The sequence below is a fragment of the Eschrichtius robustus genome, chromosome 3 (assembly GCF_028021215.1).
Source record: "Eschrichtius robustus isolate mEscRob2 chromosome 3, mEscRob2.pri, whole genome shotgun sequence".
In the NCBI taxonomy this organism is placed as follows: Eukaryota; Metazoa; Chordata; class Mammalia; order Artiodactyla; family Eschrichtiidae; genus Eschrichtius; species Eschrichtius robustus.
The window spans coordinates 67,686,683-67,710,046 of NC_090826.1; the positions used below are offsets into that span (position 1 = coordinate 67,686,683).

At 38.7% G+C, this 23,364-nt stretch overlaps 1 protein-coding gene across 4 annotated transcripts in view; it reads left to right on the forward strand.

The window, feature by feature from the left end:
* Positions 1-23,364, forward strand: part of AK5 (adenylate kinase 5) — a 243,579-nt gene that overhangs the window by 54,327 nt on the left and 165,888 nt on the right. For all 4 annotated transcript variants that reach the window (XM_068538033.1, XM_068538034.1, XM_068538036.1 and 1 more), the window contains exon 6: positions 827-1,018. In XM_068538033.1, the coding sequence (XP_068394134.1) occupies positions 827-1,018 (192 nt within the window). The remainder of the gene's footprint in view (positions 1-826; positions 1,019-23,364) is intronic.

A 23,364-nucleotide genomic window follows, 5' to 3' on the forward strand; every position in this document is an offset into this window, starting at 1 on the left:
CCTCTTTTTCTTGTCCCATTTTCAACAAGAAAGTACATTCATTTTATATGATCATGTTATCTTTTACATACATTACTAGTTCTAATTGAGTTAAATAAAAACTGTTTAGTTCATAGGTTCTTTTCATGTCATTCCTTGGTATTTTCAGAAATTCATGAAGGCCTTTGAGCCATTTGATTCTTTGTAATAGTGGAAGGAACACAGACCATAGACCAGACAGACCTGGGTTCAAATATCACCTTTGACCTTACTGACCATGTGACCTCAGACAAGTACTTAATTTCTCAGAGCCTCAGTTTGCTCATCTTTAAAATGGAGATAATATTTACCTTGCAGATTGTTGTAAAGTTTAGCAACAGCATAAGGAAATAACTTAGCACTGGGCCTGGCATACAGTACATACTTTTAAAAGGGCAGCACATAGTAATAATAGCAGCAGTACTTGTTTACTGTAGAGAATATCTGTAGCTCAATAGTCATTTCCCCTCTAAACGGGTCACATCTACATTTGGCAGAGTTTGGCCTATATTGATCTTAACTAGAAACTTGAAAACTTATTTGAGAATAGACAAAAAGTATTTCCCAGAAATTTGGAGGGCCACTGTACACGGCTCTGCGAGTTGAAGTATACCATTTACATGGACTGTAATAGCAATAGCTCCTCCTGGCCTTGTGTGGAGCCGTAGCCCTGGAAATATGCTGGCAAAACCATAGAGGGTCAAACATATGGCAGCCTCCACAGACCCAGAAGAGAGAAATGCCACTGCCCACACTCACATTGGTTGGTATGTTGAATGCCTGTCTACTTGTTTGATGCTCTCCACAGATCTGTACTCCCGACTTGGTGGTGTTCCTGGCCTGTACCAATCAGAGGCTCAAAGAAAGATTACTGAAGCGTGCAGAGCAACAGGGACGGCCTGATGACAATTTGAAAGCTACCCAAAGGAGACTAATGAACTTCAAGCAGAACGCTGCTCCCTTGGTTAAATACTTCCAGGAAAAGGGGCTCATCATGACAGTAAGTTAGATATACTTTACATGTCTAGTATAAGAACGATCTTTCAGATTTCTAATTATCCTATGTTCTTCTCATTTAGAAATCCTTTTACCTTAAAAAAGTGACTTTTCTTGGGTGGAGATCCAATGAAAAAAATTGGTAATTTTGACCTGATTTGCCTTTATTAAGCCATGATGGTAAAAACACTTTCACTTTAGTTTAATTGATTTTACAAAAAATGATAAATTTTAACCTTGGCTAGAATTCTGTGGCCCCCAAGTTTTAAAGTATTTTTAAATAATTTTTTGATCATTTTAAGCAATATTGGCCCAGTTTCTCAACTCTTCTGTCTTTGAAAACCTAATAAAATTAGACTTAAATTGTAAGTTAGACTTGATCATAGGTTACCACATAAAGAAATGAGATTCTGATGGCCCAAAAAGTTATTCAGGGTTTGACTTGTCATAAAGAAGTGATATTGTCTCAAAATGGAAGGCATCGATCTTTCTGCTCCATCGATACAATGCAAATATTAACTTTGCTCATAAATAGTTTGTTTTGTGGTTAATGATACTGAATGTGCCAAAGGAGGATGAAGCTGAATCACTGGTTAATATAGTTATTAGAATACAGGAAGCTGGAGGTGAAAACTCAGCTAAATTTATGATCCCCACACATCAGAGATTCAATTATGGAATAGAGGAGACAGAGGATCGTTGGCCAGCTGAGGCATTTTGCAGAAGAAGACGCTAAAACCCAAAGCAGCTCGGGGTGCTCCGTGGTGGTAGCAGACCTCGGCATAACCCTCCCTTCAGCCCTTAGCTCTTCTCACGAGACCAGAGATTCTTGTCTAGTGGGGCTACAAGCTGTGGAGAATCTGATGAAAGTGATACATGCCCATCCCAATAAAATGCACATAAGATGCTTTCCATAAATTTTAGGTAAATCTACTGAAGCCCATCCACAGCGCTCCTATGACCTAACGATTACTGTGTTAAAAATCTCTTCATTAGCCTAAAATGCCCTTAGATTGAAAGAGACAGTCAACAACATTTGAATAATAATCTCTTTGCAGTCTTTTTAGCACTATAAAGAAATATTTATTAGAATTTGCCCTTTGAGTCAATGTTGTCATGTCAGAGAATTATAAGTCTGACCTGAAAGTTGTTCACAATGCCAGAGTCCATTTATGGTCTAAAAGAGACATTGAGTGATATGAAAGATTCAAGAAAATCAGGGTGGATGTTTCTCTGGCTCTTTTTTGTTGGGGTTGTTGGTTGTTTCTCCTGGAAATTAGCAACGCTGACTTCTGTGTCGTGTCATAAAAATAGAAATTTACCCTACAGACCAAAGCTCAACTGCAAGCTGCAGAGCCAGAGTTTTAACTGATGTTTGCAAGGCTTAAAGGTATTACCAGAGTGTCTCTGATTACTCCCTGCTTGTCGCGTTCATCATCACAAGCAGAAGATATTTCCCAAATGAATGCAGAATGGGGACTGTTAATCTACTAATATTTTGCATGGAGGTGAAATGCCATTGCCTCTAATTGAGGGAGTCAATACCAATGCGGATGACAGCCTGTAACCTCCCTGCTAAACCCCATGAGCTTTAAGATAAATGCCTCTAATTACTGGGAGAAGACTTGCATTGGAAAGTCACCTTTTGAAAATCAGTGAACACAAACACAGGCTAAGCTCTGGGAAATGTCACTGGAAATTTTAGCCTGACAAAAGAGGGAGTGCAGTATCCTGAAGCACATGTCCTCCTTCAGAACCTGGATCATAGGTCGCTCTGGGAATTAAAATATACTTGGTAGCATTTCTGCTTTTAAAGATGAGTTAAATGATTAAAATGGTTATCCTGATTAATCAAAAACATATTAAGATTTTAATAAAAATCTGGGAGTTAATAGATTAAACCCAAATATTTCCTTTTCTCTGTAATTTTTTTTCTTTTGCTTCTACCTGCCCCTCCTAATTGATTCATTTATTCATTCAGTAAATATTTATTGAGAACCAGTGGGTGCCAGACCCTCTGCTAGGTGCTAGGGGTGCAATGCTAAATAAGCAAAAGGTAAGGATCTTTATTTTATTTCCTGACACACTTCAAACTCCTAGAACAGTGCCTCTCTGGTACACAGTACGTTGCCAGTAAATGAACAGAGCTTGCAGTCTATGGGGAAACAGATATTAAACAATGAGTTATTAAGTGTGATGACTGTTGTAAAGGAGAATGTACAGGGGGGCTTCACATATATGTCGTGCACCACAGGAAAGCCCCGTAGTGAGTAGAACAGACTCTCTCCGCCCACGTGTAGGATTCATCATTGATCTTGGTGTGAGGTTCTTAAAGACCACAGAGACCACATACCTCTCAGTCCAGGTGAGAAACTTTATCTCGGTGCTCCTCTTCCCTAGGGATTTAGAGTCTGAAACCCTTCACCTGGAATCTCAGCTCCACTGCCATTTAATAAATTCATGGTGCTCTAGGACTCAGTCTCTATCTATAACTTGGAGATGACGTTACCGACATAATGATGTTGTATGGGTGAAATGAGAGAATGCATGTAGCCTGGCGGACGATGGCAGTGCAGAGGTCGTGGTTCGGATGCACCATGTAGCCACAGTGCCTGGTGCAGATTCCTGCTGCATCACCTACCACCCGTGTGACCTCCTGAAGGTTACTTATCTTGTCAGCGACTCAGATGCCCGACCCATGCAGTGGATATAATCATCGGTCCTACCTCAGTGTAATTGTGTGGAGTAAGTGGGTATCTAGTGCTTAGAATGGTGCCAGGAATGTTGTGACATATAAGTGATTGAGATTATTTTGTAATTTTCGTATTTCCTCCTTTTTCTTCCTTCCACCTCTAATGACCATTTTTGGAACCTACAATTACCACTAACAAATCCGTGCTCTTGGAGGGTACTCTGTTGCCTTTTCTCCCGTAGATAGATTGTTGAAGAAGTCCAAAATGAAGAATTTAGATTTTAAAAACTTTTCCCCCAATTCTCTTTTTTTTCTTTAAAAGTGTCTGTTAATCAGTTAGAAAATTGTCCCAGTGTTTTCTTTGACTTCTTTATCACCCGTGTAATCAAGCTATATAATAGGTATGTGTCAATATGGTAGTTGAATTGTAACAGATGTCAACCCATTCTTTTTTCTTTTTCACTTCAACATTAACTGTATCGATTGGCAGATTTGACTGAAGAACAAATCCAGTTTGAAGAGAAAACCTAATCAAAATAGCCAGGAAAACAGGCTGTTGCCTGAATACTGTATCTTATTGACATGGTTCCCATCACATGGACTGCTTCACTTTTATTCTTTTCTAATACTTGTCTGTATACAGTCATCCATGCAAGTACGAATTAAATGATAGGAAATCACAAGGCTAGTATGTTAGGGACTTCATAGAATCTTTTCAGACAAGCTTGTATGTTGTTTTTTAACTTACCGTAGGTTGGATGTAATAGCTCATCATGTCTTTTACAGCCTTTTGCTCCTAATTAAAGATTAGGATGCTGTGAGTTCCCAAAGTTTATCAGAAGTTTTTCTTTGAAGTTTGTTTTAGTATTCCTGGGACTAGGAAAGCTACTTATTTAGTCTTACTGAGTAAGCTATGTCTCATGACATTTTGGAGCTCTTGGACTTCGTGAAACTGTATAAGAACCCCAATAATGTGTCTGCTTAGAGATAATTTTTTATTTTTATTGTATTTTATTTAGTCTTTGTTTTAGTCATCTTCACAAGGTGGAACCCTTTTTAAAGAAATAGTGGGAATTCCCTGGTGGTCCAGTGGTTAAGACTCTTGTGCTCTCACTGTGGAGGGCCCTTGTTCGATCCCTGGTCAGGGAACTTAATACCACAAGCCGTGCAGCATGGCCAAGAAAAAAAAAAGAAATACTATTAGTTGAAACAGGCCAAGTCTTTACAAGCTTGATGAACTCTTTAAAAAATATATGCTGTTTTGTTTATATTTTTAAGAAAAGGGTCTTTTTAAATGCTTGAAAAATAATAGGGTAAGATGTAGTGTTTATGTTATTATTTTCCAAAATGCATGTGCCATTGGATATTCCACTCAGCTGGAACAACACTCAGCTTACCAGGGAAATGGTTGCACACTCATGTGCATTGAACAAACGCTACCTAATGTGGATGGCAATCAGTGAAGGTCCACATTTAGTTTTAGACTGTGAAGTAAGCTGATGGTCATTTTTCTTCTGGACTTTTTATAGGAGGAAGCAAGAGAAGCATAACTTAAAAATGAGAAGTAAGCTAGAGTCATAGGATGTATGAAGAGGCCTACTAACTAATACCCTGATTAACTGACTGGATCTCTTCAGCCAGGAAATGTGAAAGATGTTAAAACAGGATTATTTCTTGTTCACCAACACCAATGTTCCTAGGGAAGCAGGTGAGGGACTAATTATAAACCATCTTAGCATATAACAAGGCCACATAGGCCAGTGATTTCCTATTTCAGTAATTAATAGATCAGGAAAAAAATTTTAATGGGGCTAAGATGAAGTTGGTTTTTTTTTTTAAGACTTCATTTTTTTAGAGCGGTTTTAGGCCCACAGCAAAACTGAAAGGAGGATAGAGAGATTTCTTGTATTCTTCCTGCCCCTACACAGGCATGGCCTCCCCCATTATCAACATCCTCCACCAGAGTGTTATATTTGTTACAGTTAATGAACCTATATTGACACATCATAATCTCTCAAAGCTCACAGTTTACCTTAGGGTTCACACTTGGTGTGGTACATGCTATGCTTTTGGACAAATGTACAGTGACATGTATCCATCATTACAATATCATATAGAGTATTTTCACTGCCCTTAAATACCTCTGTGCTCTGATTATTCATCCCTCACCCATCCACATCCCCCAGCCTGGCTCCTGACAACCACTGATCTTTTTACTGTCTTCATAGTTTTACCTTTTCCAAAATGTCGTATAATTGGAATCTATATAGCCTTTTCAGATTGGCTTCTTTCATTTTGGTTTCCTCCAATGGCTTGATAGCTCATTTTTTGGAACACTAAATAACATTCCATTGTCTGGATATACCACAGTTTATCTATTCACCTACTGAAGGGCATCTTGGTGGCTTCCAAGTTTTTGCAATTATGAATAAAGCTGCTGTAAATATCCGTGTACAGATTTTTGTGTGGACATAAGTTTTCAGTTCATTTCAATAAATACCAAGGAGCATGTTTGCTGGTAAGAGTATGTGTAGTTTTGAAAGAAACTGCCAAACTGTCTTCCAAAGTGACTGTGCCATTTTGCATTCTCACCAGTAACACATTTGGTGTTGTCAGTGCTCCAGATTTTGGCCATTCTAGTAGGTCTGTAGTAGTATCTTGTTTTAATTTGCATTTCCCAAGTTGACATGTTAAAAAATTTTACTAAATGAGGGCATTAGAAAGGAAAAAAATCTATTATTGCCATTGTTTGAAAGGGATATTTTTAGCACAAAAAATTAGGAATAACATAGCTCCAAATAAAGTCTCTAAACAAATCTGTTTGACTATAAGAAAAATTCCCAACATTTGCCTTATTTTTGTCATTTTGTTATGGATTAGGGAACACTTCATCATAAATTGGCATCAGTTCTGGGGAACCCCTGGCATAGAAAACACATCCTTGTCAAAACCACACTATTAGTGATTCACCAGGCATTGTCCCTGAGCCCCCAGATAACCCCATTGGCACTACATTTGCTTAATTTGCCCGTATGACTTCCTTCAAATTTGAGAATGCTCCCATGATGTATTTCAAATTTACCACTGAAACTATGTAATTCCCATCCCACCAGGCACTCCTAACCAGAGGGAAAATAAACAGGAATATTAAAAGTTAATTTAGACAGAACTGCTGAATAATCATTTCTTAATTAACTTCAATTTTCATAGGCATCAACACTAAGATTTTAAATACAAGTACACTTATCCCTAAACTCCTAGTGCACAGCCATTGGTTAATTATCACCATCTCCACTAGCATCACTGCATGGGGTGGTAGGAAAGAAATCTAAACAACACAAGCCCTCTGTAAATTCAGCAGCCCACATAAACAGAAGAAAGGCAATGAAAATACCTGATAACAGTTTACTCAGACAAACCCATTCTCGTAAAATTACTAGGAGGAAAATTCTGTTACTGCATCCCAATGCTTGAGGTTGATAAATTTGTAATATGTAACATAATGAAGCTATATTTCCTTTATATACCATCACTGATTATATGCTGTTTAAGCATTCATTGTTACGTAACCAAAAGCCCCCACTAATTCCTATTTGGTGGATTTAGTAACTAAGATAGAAAATAGTCAGGGAGGAGTTTTCAAAGGTTAATAAATGGGAAAGGCTATGGGGGTATTCTGTAAGATATTTGCTTGGGTGATGATGGTATATACGTGCACCTGGATATATGGCCCTCTGAATTGTTTTAAATTCAAAGTACTTTTTCATACAGATGAAATTATTTTCAAAACAGAACAGACTCACAGACTTAGAGAATGAACTTACGGTTACCGGGGGGAGTGGGCGGGAGGGATAGATTGAAAGTTTTGGATTGATGTGCACACACTGCTATATTTAAAATAGATAACCATGCAACTTCCCTGGTGGTCCAGAGCATAAGACCCTGCGCTCCCAATGCAGGGGGCCCAGGTTTGATCCCTGGTCAGGGAACTAGATCCCACATGCATACCACAACTGAAGATCCCACGTGCTGCAACTAAGACCTGGTGCAGCCTAAATAAATAAATAAATAAATAAATATTTTTTTAAAAGACAAAGGAAAAAATACATTAAAAAAATAAAATAGATAACCAACAAGGACCCACTGTAAAAATAAATAAATAAATAAATAATTTTTTTAATTCAAAGTATTTTAAATCTAGTTGACAGTACTTTCTGGCATCAAACCTAATACTGATAATGCCTCAATGTGAAGCACCCCAAAGAAACATGAGAAATATCCGTTTTTGGCTTGACTTAAGAGCAGCTTATAAGGAATCGCACTGTCTGGGCAACAGACATTTATCAAATCCTACTGTGTGCAAAGCTGGCAAGACAGTGCTGCCCTAGAAAAAGTACCATGGCCTACTTTAGGAGAGTATCATCTCTGTGGGTTAGTCAGTGGGACCCATTTAATTTACCTAGTGACACAGACCTTTGTATCCTGGCTTTAAAATATCCAGAACTGAATTGAAAAGTGAATCTGATTACTTTCATAACTGTCATTATTGTGGGCTCTAAAAACTAAAATACGATTATGATACCAGCTTCATTCTCGGATCTTTTATATATAGAAAGGAAAATAAAAGCACTGAGAGATCACTATTTGCTCGTAAAGTGACAACCTACTTGTAGCAAAGTAACATCCACATTCCGGGGCAAATTATGCTGGTTCCTAAACAGCATCAAAACAAAAGGGAGAACAAGCAGATACTGTATTTATAGCTAACTCTGTCGTTCTTAGTAACAAGCAAGCACCCTGACACAACTTTTCCATACCCAAAGCTCACTCAGTATCAGACCTATCCATACTCCACCGTCAGAGAGCAAACCAAATGGCTCAGAGAATGCAGCTCCTTTCAAAGTGGGAAATTAATGCCAACTACATGGCAAACCTATTGCCGGTGCCTGATGAGAAGAGCTCTCACGCCAACAAGTGCAATATACTCATTGTGATGTTTCATACAGATGTTTACAGGAAAAATGAGGACGAACTTAAAGAATGAACATGGTCCATCCCCAAAAGGATATAAGATATTTTTCTGCTGATTTTATTATTACAAATACCCGTGAAATAGAGTTCAGAAAGCTCTACACACTACTCTTTAATCAGCTAAAGTATAAACTAGGGTCCTTACATGATAACCATGAAATAAGTAGTATGGATAAAATCAAGATAATATTCAAGTGAACACGTGGAAAATACACATTAAGAAAATCCCAATTCCAAGAGCTATTATTGACAAGTCTACCTAAGAATACTTTAGTTTAAGGCCTGGGGCTGCCTTCTACAATAGTTTGTCTTTATTTATAATTTTTTTTTAAGTAAAATAAAGCAGATTAGTAGATAGTTGGTAGCTGAATGTCATGTCACACTAACAGCTTACTGTAAACTCTTGTTTCAATTCTTCAGTTCCTGACAGGAAAATGTACACACACACACACACACACACACACACACACACACACACACATTTTCAGCTGGTCACTTCTCCAGGAGAAGCTCTCTGATCAGAACAATAATTATGATAATAGTGTCAGCAAGGGCTTCCCTGGCGGCTCAGTGGTTAAGAATCCACCTGCCAATGCAGGGGACACAGGTTCGAGCCCTGGTCCAGGAAGATCCCACATGCCGTGGAGCAACTAAGCCCACGAGCCACAACTACTGAGCCTGCGTGCCACATCTACTGAAGCCATGCGCCTAGAGCCCATGCTCCACAACGAGAGAGACCACCGCAATAAGCCCACACACCACAACGAAAAGTAGGCCCTGCTCTCCACAACTAGAGAAAGCCTGTGCACAGCAACGAAGACCCAACACAGCCAAAAATAAATAGATTGATTAAATTAAAAAAAAAATAGTGTCAGTGAACATTCCACACTTCCAGAATTAGATCTTAATTTATTTTAATATTTTATACTGAGACTTATCAGGAACATGAGTAAGAAAATAATATTTTTTGTAAAGTTCTTGGACTAAATTCTTTCTGTTTCAGACAAAACTAATTGGAATTGATCAATATTTTTAAATAGAGACACTATAACTAAATTAAGTGACCAAAAATAAAAGAGAAGAAGACAAAAGAAAAGAAAAAGAACAGGCATTTAAGACTTACCAGTGAGGAAAATACAAGAATATATTATGAATAGATGGTGTCAAAAACAATAGCTAACAATTTATAAGTGCTTAATATGTGCTTGGTACTATTCAAAGTGCTTCACATGTGGTAGGTCCTTAATCCTCACCAGATCTCCATGAGTCTGATATTATTATCATCTCCATTTTGTAAATGAGAAAGCTAAAGCACACCAAAGTGTAGCTGGCTCAGGATCCCATTAGAGCAGTAGAGCCTTGGCCCAGATGCAGAGCGCTGACCCCAGAGGCAGCACCTGTGATTGCTATGTTGTCCCTTCATTGAAACATGGCACTTATGCACTCTGGATCTTGAAGAGAAAGCCCATTACTGCTTTATCCAGGCATTTATCATTTGATAAGCACCTCTATTCAGCTGTAATCGCTTCATTTATGTTTCTCTGGAAAGAATAAATGAGAAAATTAATTCTGTTGGTGCATTACACTGAGAAGGTTTTCAAAAAGTAATTTTACTAGATAACAGATGTAAAATAATTAAGATAATTCATAAAATTGATTAATCTGAGCACACATTACAAGAAGAAAATTTTACTGGGAATGGCCAGTTATTGGACCTTGTATTCTTGTTTATCTACACTACCCATCATTTCTGATCTTGCTCAGTTCTACAAATCAAATGTAAAACCATGGCTGCAGTTCTGCTTCAGGCAAAACCCTATCCTTATCTACTTGGAGTTTTATCATTCATCTTCCCCATTATGACAGTCCTTCTACAGTCATCCATTCAGTTTTATCGAGGGCCTATTGCATGTCAAACAAAGGGGCCACATCAGGCACTGTAGGGAATAGAGAGATGATATGGAGGTAGATCTGCCTTCGTGGAGTTTGTGTGCAGGCAATAACGTAAACATAAATAACTTGAATATAGCACAGGAAGGGGTACGTGTCACACACAGAGGTGTAATAGGCCAGGAAGAGTCAGGGGCAGGGAAGTGACTTACTCCTGGAAAGATGAAGAAAGGCTTTCCTAGAAATATTGGCGCTTGTGGGTTGGGGAAGAGAACCGAGAAATGGAAAGGAAGGGCATTATAAGCAGACATGAACAGACACAAGGCGGGGAGGGTATATGACGAAGTAGTGAGAATTAGAAAGGAAGGGGGGGCTTCCCTGCTGGCGCAGTGGTTGAGAATCTGCCTGCCAATGCAGGGGACATGGGTTCGAGCCCTGGTCTGGGAAGATCCCACATGCTGCGGAGCAACTAGGCCCGTGAGCCACAACTACTGAGCCTGCGTGTCTGGAGCCTGTACTCCGCAACAAGAGAGGCCCGCGCACCGCGATGAAGAGCGGCCCCCACTCGCCACAACTAGAGAAAGCCCTCGCACAGAAACGAAGACCCAACACAGCCATAAATAAATAAATAAATAAATAAATAAATAAATAAATAAATAAATAAATAAAGGAGTTCCTTTAAAAATAAAAAATAAAAAAAGAAAGGAAGGGGGACAGATGTGCTGAGATCAAAATGAGGAAGGCCCTGAAGTGCTCAGCTAAGGAGGAAAGGTTATTCTATGGGCAGGGGTGAGCTTTAAAGGCTCTGAGCAAGGGAATGACACAACTGGAAATATAAGCTCGTAGCTGTGTGTAAAACATTGAATGGAGAAAGCATCTGGAAGGGATTTGATAAGGACCTAAGCTGGGATGGTGACTGTGGGTGTCACAGGGTTTTACTTCTCCATGGGGCAGAAGCTACAACCATCTGGAACCAACCGCAAACGTGGGAGTAACCAAAAAAGTGCTTGAGGAAGAATAGCACTCATAAATCGCCTGCATATGAGATGTAACATACATTTTACCAATTTAATTATTTTGATTTCTTATTTGGACAGCATTCATGGCAAAGTTGAAAGAAAAGAGGATGGAAAAGAAAACTAATGTACTAATGTACTAAGGATTGTGATTAGCTAAAGCAAAGAGACAGCAGAGTCCACTGAATTTCCAATTATTCTTTCCACAAATAGTTGTTTCAAAATAACTCACTGAGTAAATAAATTAATAAATTTAGTAAAAACTTATAGATATATTTGGAACCATTTATTTTCATGGCAGAGAGTCCTATACATTTTACAGATATGAGGACATAGTTCCATTTAACTACTGCACAGTAGTCAGTTATAATCAAAAATATAAGGTTTGTACCTGTTAACGATATGTTTGATTACAAGTAACAGAATAGCTGAATAGCTATAAACAGGTTTATTTGACTTGTGTAAAAATAAGTACAGAGATGGATCATCTAAGGCTCGTACAGTGACTTAATGATGTCATCAAGGAACCATGCTCCTTCTATCTTTCTGTTCCACCCTCTTTGACATGTTTCTTCATTGTAGCAAAATGGCGGCTGCTGCTGTAGTCATCAAATCCAGAATTCCAAATAGGACAAAGAGGTTAGGGCAAAAGGCTGGGTAACCATATCTATTACCCTTTGCTAAGAAAGCAAGAGCTTTCCCATAAATCCCCTCTCTCTCCCTCATTGACTCACACTTAGGTCTCATCAGTCAGAACTAGGTCACAGGTTTCCCCCTGCCTTCAAGGGAGGCTAGGAAATGAATTATTTAGCTTCCCAGCCTCTGATGTAGAGGAAAGCAAAGGAAAAGAGTTAGGACAAATGTTAAATAAACCAACCTGCAATAACCACTACAAGGTTTAAAAAAAATTCCATTTTCGTGGTTTAAAAAGGTATTGGGAAATACATTTGCTACCAATTCTGTCCAAAGTAGTTTGAGTAGAAAGTGTCTGTGCTTCATAATAGCTACATTTCAGTAAGTACTTTTAATATTCCAGGACCTTTATCCACTTTATATCCAAGTCTCACAATCGTCCTTAAAGTTTAATGAAAGGAACAGGTTCAGAGATGTTCAGGAACATACCATAAATGCCAGAGCCAGTAAATGAGGGTGCTGAGCTTTGAAATAGGTCCCGTCTCACAGAGTCCACTCAGTTAATAACAAGGGATCGAGCCAGACTTGCAGCCAAGAAAAGAGTTAGCCTCCCTCTCAAAACAGTCGGGAAAGATATCGATAAAGCCATAGTAATGGGAATGACAAGACGTTGTTGACTGAGAAATCTAATTCTAGGAGAAATGGAGAAGGACTAACATACTAGATCAAATGCTATGCCAGCTCCTTACCTCTTTTAATCTTTACCACTTTTAATCACTCAACCCTGTTAGGTAGGTATTAAAATTATTTAGTGCCTTGGATGTGCCAGGTGTTATAGCTAACTTGGCTGATTTCGGGTAAAGACAAGAGCTTTGCTATCCTTTCTCAGATAGATCCTCAACTGTACAACCTGACTCTTGCCTCACCCACTTTGTGTCTCACTCTGACATTACTCTTCCGTCTCCGGTCTGCCCTGCACCACCCTTCAGACTCAGCACATGCTGTTGTCTCATCTGCTGTGACTGGCTCCCCTCTCATCCTGCCTCTCACCTAGCCAGCCTCTGGAAGCCTCAGTCCCAAGGGTGGTGCCTCCACCTCGTTTACCCTGACCTAGCAGGTGAGGCATAGACAGATATGCAGACATGCCCCTGCTCTGAAGGAGCTCAGGTGGAAAGGGGGAGAGAGGGGATAAACGAGTGGCCTCAAAGCATCTGACCATTATGATGATAGAAGGAGGCACAAAGGGCTGCAAGATGGAGCAAATTGCCTCTGCCTTCTCCACGGTAACTCCTGTGGGACTGAATGAAGTCCAAACGCTCTGGACAATCTGTGGAGTTTACTCCATGCATTCAAGGAAGTAATCAGACATTTGAAATCACTGAGTGAGGAGTCCTAGTCATTACCAAGTTCAGGATTGGAAACAGAAATAGGTGGACAGAAAAGACTGAATCAAATGCTGAACAGCCAGGGAAGGCGTGAGGAAATAAAAGAAATTTTGTATTAACCATTCTAATTTCTTGTTGATTGCCCCCTCCCAAATTTAGGAATTTAATTGCACACAGTATCAAATAAACTTAAAAATCTACTCATTCATCAGTTTCTTTTCAAGCAGTTGTTCTGAGATTTCTAGTTAATTTGAGGTACTCAAATATTAATGAAGACGTTGATTTCTGGCCTTCAGATCTTCTATATGAAGTAGCAAAACAACCCTGAATTTAAAAGGATGTCTGTAGAAAAGAAAGCTGGGTGTGCATAAGTTGTAGCTGTTCTCTTCAGCAACCAGCTTAGCAGGGGCTGTGCAGCCAGAACAGTACCAGGTACACAGAGTGCTTTAAAATATCAATATTTTTGAATTAATGCATTAAGTTATGAGTTGCGTTGAATGAGTTAGTTCTAATAAGTTTAGTGGTAACAAGACCTTGTTTAGACTTCATTCATTTGGATTGGATAAGTAGCTTTTCAGTAGTGTTTTAAACTCAGGCTTTCAAAAATTCATGCTTTCTTTCCCCTGTGGTCTGGCCTCTAACTGTTGCCAATCCACAGGTTACTTGAAGGTGTCAGCAACCTTGAGAGATTTCTCAGAAAATACTAAGTATTGCTTCAAACAATTTCTACAATTGCTGTCAAATTCAGGATCAAGGAAGAAAAAAAGAAGCAATGGATTTTTTTTAAGAATCTTGTTTCTTTTTTTAAATATTTATTTATTTATTTTATTATCCATTTATTTATTTTGGCTGAGCCGGGTCTTAGTTGCAGCATGCGGGATTTTTAGTTGCGGCATGGGGACTTCTTAGTTGTTTCTTTTTTTTTTTTAATTAATTTATTTATTTTAAAAATATTTTATTGGAGTATAGTTGCTTCACAATATTGTTAGTTTCTACTGTACAGCAGAGTGAATCAGCAATATGTATACATATATCTCCTCTTTTTTGGATTTCCTTCCCACTTAGGTCACCCAGAGCATTAAGTCGAGTTCCCAGTGCTATACAGTAGGTTCTCATTAGTTAATTATTTTATACATCGTATCAATAGTGTATGTATGTCAATCCCAATCTCCCAATTTAGTTGCTTCTTAGTTGCGGCATGCCAGCTCTTAATTGCAGCATGCATGCGGGATCTAGTTCCCCGACCAGGGATCAAACCTGGGCCCCCTGCATTGGGAGCGCAGAGTCTTATGCACTGGACCACCAGGGAAGTCCCAAGAATCTTGTTTCTTACCTGAAAATCTAGTTTGAAAATACTGAGATTGTTATGCAATGGGAAATGTGATTTTTCTTCTATCCTGAAACTTCTGCTTAAAAATGTGAATACAGACATGGCCATCATTTGATACATACTTGATAATGTTTATTTTTAGTTTTTCTACCACGGCTTTAGAGTTCATATGTTCATGATAAATTCATTCTGACAGAAGTCCCAAAAGATTATATGATCCCTTACAACTGAATTCAGTAGTAATTTCCAACTAAACCCTCTCTCTCTCAGAAGATCTTAAAGCCTCGGGTGCAATCCTCTTGGCTCTGTTAGCAATGTTGGATGACTGTAGCTTCTGATTGCGTTTTCATTTCATCAATTCCATCTGAATTTCTAAAACACTGAAATTTGTTATTAACAATATCAATTAATTAATTTCCTAAAATTGTATGGGTAGACAATTCCATAATGGCACTGCTCTACTCCATGTTCTGTGAAATGATAGCTCTGCTTTAAAACTGGGAAGAGAAGAGAAGAGAAGAGAAAAAACATAGGAAACTTCAGTTGGCTCAACTTATTTTCTCCTACTTGTAGTTGCTCACAGACTGCATTCTCTTGAGCTAGGGGCTGTTGCCCGAGCTTTTCCCTCTCCCTGCTGTCCTGATCGTCTTCGCCACTGCGTTGACCTGGCTGGGCTGTCACACTCGAGATGGCTTCCTCTGGGAATCCACTCTGTCTGGGACAGATGCCTGTACCTATGAGATCTCCAGCACCCCTTTTGATTCCTATCATGACAGTTATTACCCTATTTTATAATTCTACTTCTTTATGATTCTAGTATCTTTCAACTGTAATTCTACTGTCTTTATAATTTCACTGTCTACTTTCTTTTGTATCACTTTACTGTTGTCTTCAATATTTTATTTCTAGCACCTAACTTGGAGCCCATAAGTCCATATATGGGGGGGGGGGGGAGGCAGCAAAAACAAAGCCAAAAAACATCTTTCACCTTGAAAACCTTTTTTCGCATCTTTGCAGTTAATCCTAGGTTACATCTTTTAAGTATTCTACAGGAATTCCCTGGCAGTCCAGTGGTTAGGACTCCGTGTTCTCACTGCCAGGGGCCCAGGTTCGATCCCTGTTCGGGGAACTAAAATCCCACAAGCCATGCAACCAAAAAAAAAAGAAAAGAATTCTAGTCTTTACATTGCCCTAAACATGCTTTGTTTTCCTTTTAAGTGTTAGGTCTCTTGATTCAAAGTTTAACTCTTAAATTACACATCAGATTTTGATTTTTTTGTTTTTGTTGTTCCACACTCTCATAAGGTAAATTAGAATTCTTCAAATAATGCAAATTTCAGAAAGAATATGCAATGTTTAAAGCAAAAGTTCCATGAGGGAAAGTATTTTGAGTGGTTTCTTTACCACTAATATGCCAAACTCCTAGAACACTGTCTGGCATGTAGTAGATGCTCAATAAATATTCACTGAATGAAATATAGATTTAAACCAACACCCTAATCACATACTGGATTGGAGACATAAAGAGAAAAAGATGAACATGGCCAGACAAGTGAAAACAGCACCATTTATCAACAGAGGAAAACAAGGCCAGTGATTAAAAACTCAGAGGCAAACTGATCATGGTTGTAGGCCTTTAACCAGCTCTTGGCCTTGCACAAGTTACAGAAACTCTCAGTTCCTCAGTTATGACATTGGAAAACTGAATCTCATATTACGTACCTCCTAGGTATGTTGTGAAGATTGAGGGAGAAAAGGTAATTAAAGCATGCAATACAGTGCCCAGCAGAGAGAAAGCACTAATCAGGCATGGCTGTTATTATTATTATTTGGATGGTATTGCCCCCTGCACTGGCCAGAAGTATTATTAATGCTATAGCAACCACATGTGCTGTGCTACTTTCTTATCTTGATTCTTTTATTATATCAGATTTATGACAAGAGAAAAATTCCTGTGATCCAGAGACATTTTTTAAAGGTAGCTGTTGCAGCTCCTATGAAATGATGAACTAAGAAAATTGAACCCAGCTGGAAGAAGCGTTGCCAAACCTCTCACCAGCTGTAAAAGCCCTTCAGAAGCTATTTTATAGACTCTTGATGTTGATTTCTTTCTTCTCTCTTTACTTCTTCCAAGTTTGCTTTCACTTGGAAGCAAATCTCTTCCTTGATTTCTTTCCCCTTTCTCCCTCCCTGAGGATGGTCTCAGACACCAAGAACGATGGGTAGGGCTGCTGGTTCCATACATTTGTTCATGCCTGTATCATTCAAAAACCCTGCTCAATTTCTAACATATTCAAAGGAACCCCATGCTAGGGAAATACTACAAGGCACTCAATGATAAATATGACATTCAGCAAAACCTAGTGTGGTATCATGGGCCAAAGGCTGGCTTTTTTTTTTTTTTTGGCCACACCACACAGCATGTGGGATCTTAGTTCCCTGACCAGGGATCAAACCCATGCCCCCTGAAGTGGAAGCACGGATTCTTAACCACTGGACCACCAGGGAAGTCCCCAAAGGCTGGCTTTGAAGTCACAAAGACCAGGGTTTGAATCCTGGCAAGTTTCTTAACTTCTCTGGAGTATCCTCATCTGTAAAATGGGGCTGGAGTTAACCGACTTGCAAGATTAATTAAGGTTAGAAATAATATGAATAAAGGACTCATATCCCATGGGTGGTTAAATAAATGACATCTGCAGTTATTAGTGTAATGCATAGTCCGAGCTCTAAAACACTTAGAAAAAGTCTAATAAAAATATGTCTAAAATATTCATAATGAATAATAGCTTATGTTTCTTGAGCACTTCACTGTGCTGAACAACATCATGCAAGTATGTTTTAGGAAGATGACTATACCCACCGATAAATTCATCATGTGCTCATAATGTCTAAGGTATATCCATTCAAAGTGATGGATTCCATGGGAAAGCAGAAATCCATTTCTGAAAACTACTCATTACTTTTCAAAATGACTCAATCAGGAGACAACACCAACAGCTACTTATTTTAATGGAGACATTTTTCAGAAGAAATGTCAACCACAAATCTGTCTTGGCAGATGCATGCTATGTTATTTTCTCTCTTTTTCCTTCTCAACATTGGCAAGTAGAGCTGCCCGAAGGCTGAGCAGCTTTCAAGTTTCAATCCAGAGGAGGAAAAATGGAGTCTGTTTACTTCTGTTTTTAATTCTTTTTATATAAAAATTTTATTCTTCCTTTTGAAAACAAGTGATATTTATGGAGAGCGTGTGTGTGTGTGTGTGTGTGTGTGTGTGTGTGTGTGTGTGTGTATGCCTACATGTGAGTGGGTGCTGGGGGTAAAGAATGCAGACAAGTATCAGGAGAAAATAAAAAGCATCCATTATTCTGCAACCCAGAAAAAAACGCTGTTAACATTTTGGGTCTTTTCCATGCAGTGTTTTTCTATGATATTTTGATAGTATGGCAGCTGAAATCATATTGTGCTATACATTAAACATTTTTTAACTTAAAATTATATCATGAACTTGTTTGCAAGATATTTATTTTCCCTTTTAAAGCCATAATAGTAATGAATAACCTAGTGTATCTACTTCAGAGAATTGACATGAAGTCCAGATTAGAAAAGATGTGAGGGTCCTTCATAACTCACTTGTAGAGCACACAAATGAGATTATTATTTACTCTGATCCATATGATTTGAGGCGTCAAAAAGCCCATATTTATTATGCATTTACAGAGCACTCTGCAAATCACTGTGGGGATCCAGAAAAGACTTAACACAGCTCCTGACCCCAGAGAGTTCACAGTCTGGTCCAAGGAATGAAGCTAAAATATGAAAACATTAGAGAAAAGCAGAGGGTTAAGCTCTTCTTTTGACTATGAGTAGAACTGAGCCTTAATTATTTAAAAAGAGCTCTCAGATCTTGAATTCCTTCTATCCTTGGCTCTTTCAATTTTAAAATGTCTTGCTTCAGAGAATTATTTTTTTCTTACCTCAGACATAATTGTAATTTTACCCCCAATGATGTGATTTGCCAGCTGAATAGTAAATTTCCAGCCCACCTGGAAAAAAAAAAAAAGGAAGAGGAAAGAAAAGGTCTATTTTTGTAAACTCAGATCATTTATAATGATTTGTTTAAATTAAAACTAGTATTTTATAGAGAAAGACCCCTGGACTAAAAAAAAAAAAAAAAAAGAATTATAAAATGAGAAAGCTTCTTAAGATTCTGTTAGTTTATGTTACAGAAAAAAATCTAAACTATTTTTTTTGCCAGAAGCATATAAGGGGTATTTTTACATAATTATGTTACTATGGAAAATTCCCATGTTTGGTTATGTCTGAAAGGTGGAATTAAAAATAATTTTTATCTTTTTTCTTCTCTTTTTCTACAAATTTTTCTACTATAATATGTATCCTGTTGATAATCTAGAAAAAAGAAAATTACTAAGAACTCATACGCTCAAAGATCAAAAATAACATTGTCAACCAGTTTAAATAAATAAGAAGTGGGAGAATTCAGCTCAAGTAAACAAAACATAGCAATATGATATCTACAGGAAACCAGTGCAATACTTTCCATGAGGGAAAAGTACATACTAAGCTTCCTTGAACTCTACAGAACCTCTCCCCAGATGATTCACTAGCTTTCCTTCAAATTATTTATTTGGTTTCACGGTATGTCAAACAACTGTCAAATTCAGCGGCAGTGTTTTTTCTCTCTCCATGAAGTCTACTGGGAATTCATGCTATCAAAGTTGTCCAAAGTTAAATAACTTCGTCAGAGCCAGGAATTGAATTAACAGACCAAGGGATAGATCTTGGATTAGCTGAGGCTCAGGGATAAATTGGGAAAGGGACCAAGTAGAGAGTTTAGCAAGATGTAGAAAATGCAGGAATAGCATAGGAAAAAAGTTAAATGAAACAGTCAGCAGAAGGAGAAAGAAATGGATTTTCTTAGGGCTCAGCCCAAGGAAGGCACTAGGTTGTTTGTCCATTCATTAATTCAATAAGTATGTATTGTTGGTGGTGATTAGATTACATAAAGGGCAATAGAGTCTTAATTAAAAGCAACATCTTAAGGCTGGTAGAGGAAGATGAGGCAAGGAGGGGAAGAGAAAGTAGTCAAAGATGGGGGAGAAAAGGAGAACCGGGTACCATATCTATACAATACCTAAATTAAAAGTGCTCCAGGGGCTTCCCTGGTGGCGCAGTGGTTGGGAATCTGCCTGCCAATGCAGGGGACACGGGTTCGAGCCCTGGTCTGGGAAGATCCCACATGCCGCGGAGCGACTAGGCCTGTGAGCCACGACTACTGAGCCTGCGCGTCTGGAGCCTGTGCTCCGCAACAAGAGAGGCCGCGATAGTGAGAGGCCCGCGCACCGCAATGAAGAGTGGCCCCCGCTCGCCACAACTGGAGAAAGCCCTCGCACAGAAACGAAGACCCAACACAGCAATAAATAAATAAATAAATAAATAAATAAATAAATAAATAAAAATAAAATAAAATCTTTTTAAAAAGTGCTCCAAGTGCTCCAGGAAGAGAGGCATCAACTTTCCAAAGTTGCTTCTGTGGGAAGTCAAGTAAGATGAGGACTGGAAAAAACCCGTTCCTGTTATAAATTGGAGGGTAGTTAGAGAATTTTATTGTCCATTGCTCGTTTGGAGTAGACACCAGATAGGAGTAGGCAGTGGAATAACTGGGAGGTGAGAAGAGAGGTGGATAGGCAGGGGTCAAAAACTCAAGGCATTTGACTGTGGGGGAAAAGAGAAAAAGAAAGCAGTAGTTAGATGGAAGAGTGTAGCTGAGGAAACAGTTGTTGCTTTTGTTTGTTTTACATCCATTGCTTTTGTTTCAGAGAGGGGAGACTTGAGTGGGTTTCAATGCTGGTGGAAGGGACATGGTTGAAAGGAAGAGGCTGACGCGACCCCATGAATGTAAGCAGCCTTATCTAAAAGTCTAGAACAGGTCCAAACCAGCAATTCAACCAATTTCAACAAATATATGTTAAGTCCTATAGGCTAGGAATCAAAACTGAACAAGATAAGTTCCCCGCTTTTTAGAAGCTACAGCTTGATAGCAACTCACAGGAAGAGAATCTATTCAGGGGAAGAGACAGGAAGCCACATAACTAATATGTGTCAAAATAAAATCCAGAAGACAATTACCAGAAGAACAGGACAGACAATACAAGCCCACGAGCCAGTACGAAATCTCCTGAACATTCCCCACACAGGCGGTCCCATTTCATCCTCCAGCCTTCGCCCCTCTTGCTTAAGTTGCCCTTTCTCTTCCGTTCTTCCTTTCAGATCCTGTCTTTTGCCCCTGGTTATTTCACCTCTTTTCCCTGACTATTCCGGCCTCTGTCAGTCTCCTCTGTTTCTGAATTCCTTTACCACTTAACATGTGTACTGCACAGTTCAGCTCTTAACTATTTTCTGGGAGGCAGTGTTGTATTAAGGGAAGGAACCCCAACTGCATGGTCTCATGGGTCAAATCCAGCCTGTATCACTCCCTACACGCAGGACCTGAGCAAGTCCTGCATCTAGTTTCTCCATCTCTAGAATGAGCAGGTAAATCTACCTCTGAAGGTCGCTATCAAGAGTACATGAAATATACATGTGTGTAACTGATTCACTTTGCTGCACACCTGAAACTAACACAACACTGTAAATTAACTATACTCCAACAAAACTTTAAAAAAAAAAAAAAGAGTACATGAAATAATATTTATCGGGCAACTGAAACAGTCTGGGCTCTTGACCCAGACTGTGTGTGTTAGAATCTGGGTTCTACTGGGGCTTCTTGGGCAGGTTAGTTAACCTATCTGGGGTTCAAATTCCTCCTTTATAAAAGGAGTTTCTAACTGCTGCCTACCTCATAGAGTTGTTGAAAGAATGAGGCAGTATCAATAAAGTTCTTAAAACATCACTAGGCATGTAATAAGTACTATGTAAATGTTCGCTGTTATTATTATTTTTTTCCCTGCCGTGTATTATTAGACTAAAAAATAGTTTACTTAAAATGTTTGCTACTCACCCTTTAGCAATATTAGCAATAGTTCTAGTTTTCAGGTAATTTCATTTCAGTGAGCACAGTGTTTTAATTTTTAAGAAACTTCTGTGTTGTTTTGACTTTTCTGTTTATTGTGTGTATTTAATAATGGCTGTATTATATATGCTTCCCCAATTGTGGTTCAATACTTTAATACTTTAAAACTGCTAAAAGTTCAAGATACAGTTCCAACATGTATATGTGGTGGGTGGGTGAGGGCATCCCCACAGCAATAAGCAATTCTCTGATGCTAGCTGGGTGTCCTACAATTCAACTCAATTCTGGTGCTGTCTGTTCGGAAATTGCATCAGATTCCACAGGTTAAGGACTCAGTCCCACAAGACTGTCCCCCCACCATCCCCACTTCAGAAGCCAGGCCTGTGCTTCTGACCTACTAACTATAGCTCGGAGGTTCCAATGACCCCTACCTTGGGTTCAATTAATTTACTAGAGCGACTCACAAAACTCAGAGAAACAATTTACTTACTAGATTACTGGCTTATTATAAAAGGATATAACTCAGGAACAGCCAGTTAGAAGATATGCTTACAGAGAAAGGGCATGAGGCATGGCTACGAGCACACCACTCTCCCCAGATCTCCATGTGTTCACCAACCCAGAAGCTTTCCAAACCCTCTCTCTTCTTTTGTGTATTTATGGAGACTTCACTACAGAGGCATGATTGATTAAATCATTGGCCATTGGTGACTGAACTCAGTATCCAGCTCTACTCCTCTGCCTTCCCCGGGTGGGGCTGGAAGTTCCAACCCTCTAATCACGGGGTCGGTTCTTTGGGCCACCAGCCCCTGTCCTGAGTGGGGAGATGCAAAAGTCACCTCATTAACAGAACAAAAGACATCTTTATCATTCTCATCAGTTAGGAAATTCTAAGGGTTTTAGGAACTCTGTTCTGGAAATAAGAACTAAGATCACATAAGTATTTCTTATTATAAATCACAATATCACAGCCACCATTATCTGCCCAAGCAAATAAAATGTCACAACTCATGAGCCCCTGGAAAGGCCACTTTGGCATCAATCTGATCCCTCTTCTTAGCTTGTACTTACCCTATACATAAAAACAAAGGATTAGAAATAATTAACTAAAATAATAAAGCTATAAATTATGCAAATTACAAAATTTTTAAAAAGTACTCCAACAGAAGTCTTACTCTGAGCAGGCCATTAGCCAATGCACAGAAGAAATAAAAATGATCAACAACACATTGTAAAAACTTTTTACTTCACTAGTCATCAGAAAACTCACATCAACAGTAAGACTATTTTTTTTTGTTATTGAAGTGTAGTTGATTTACAATGTTGGTTACTTTCCGGTGTAC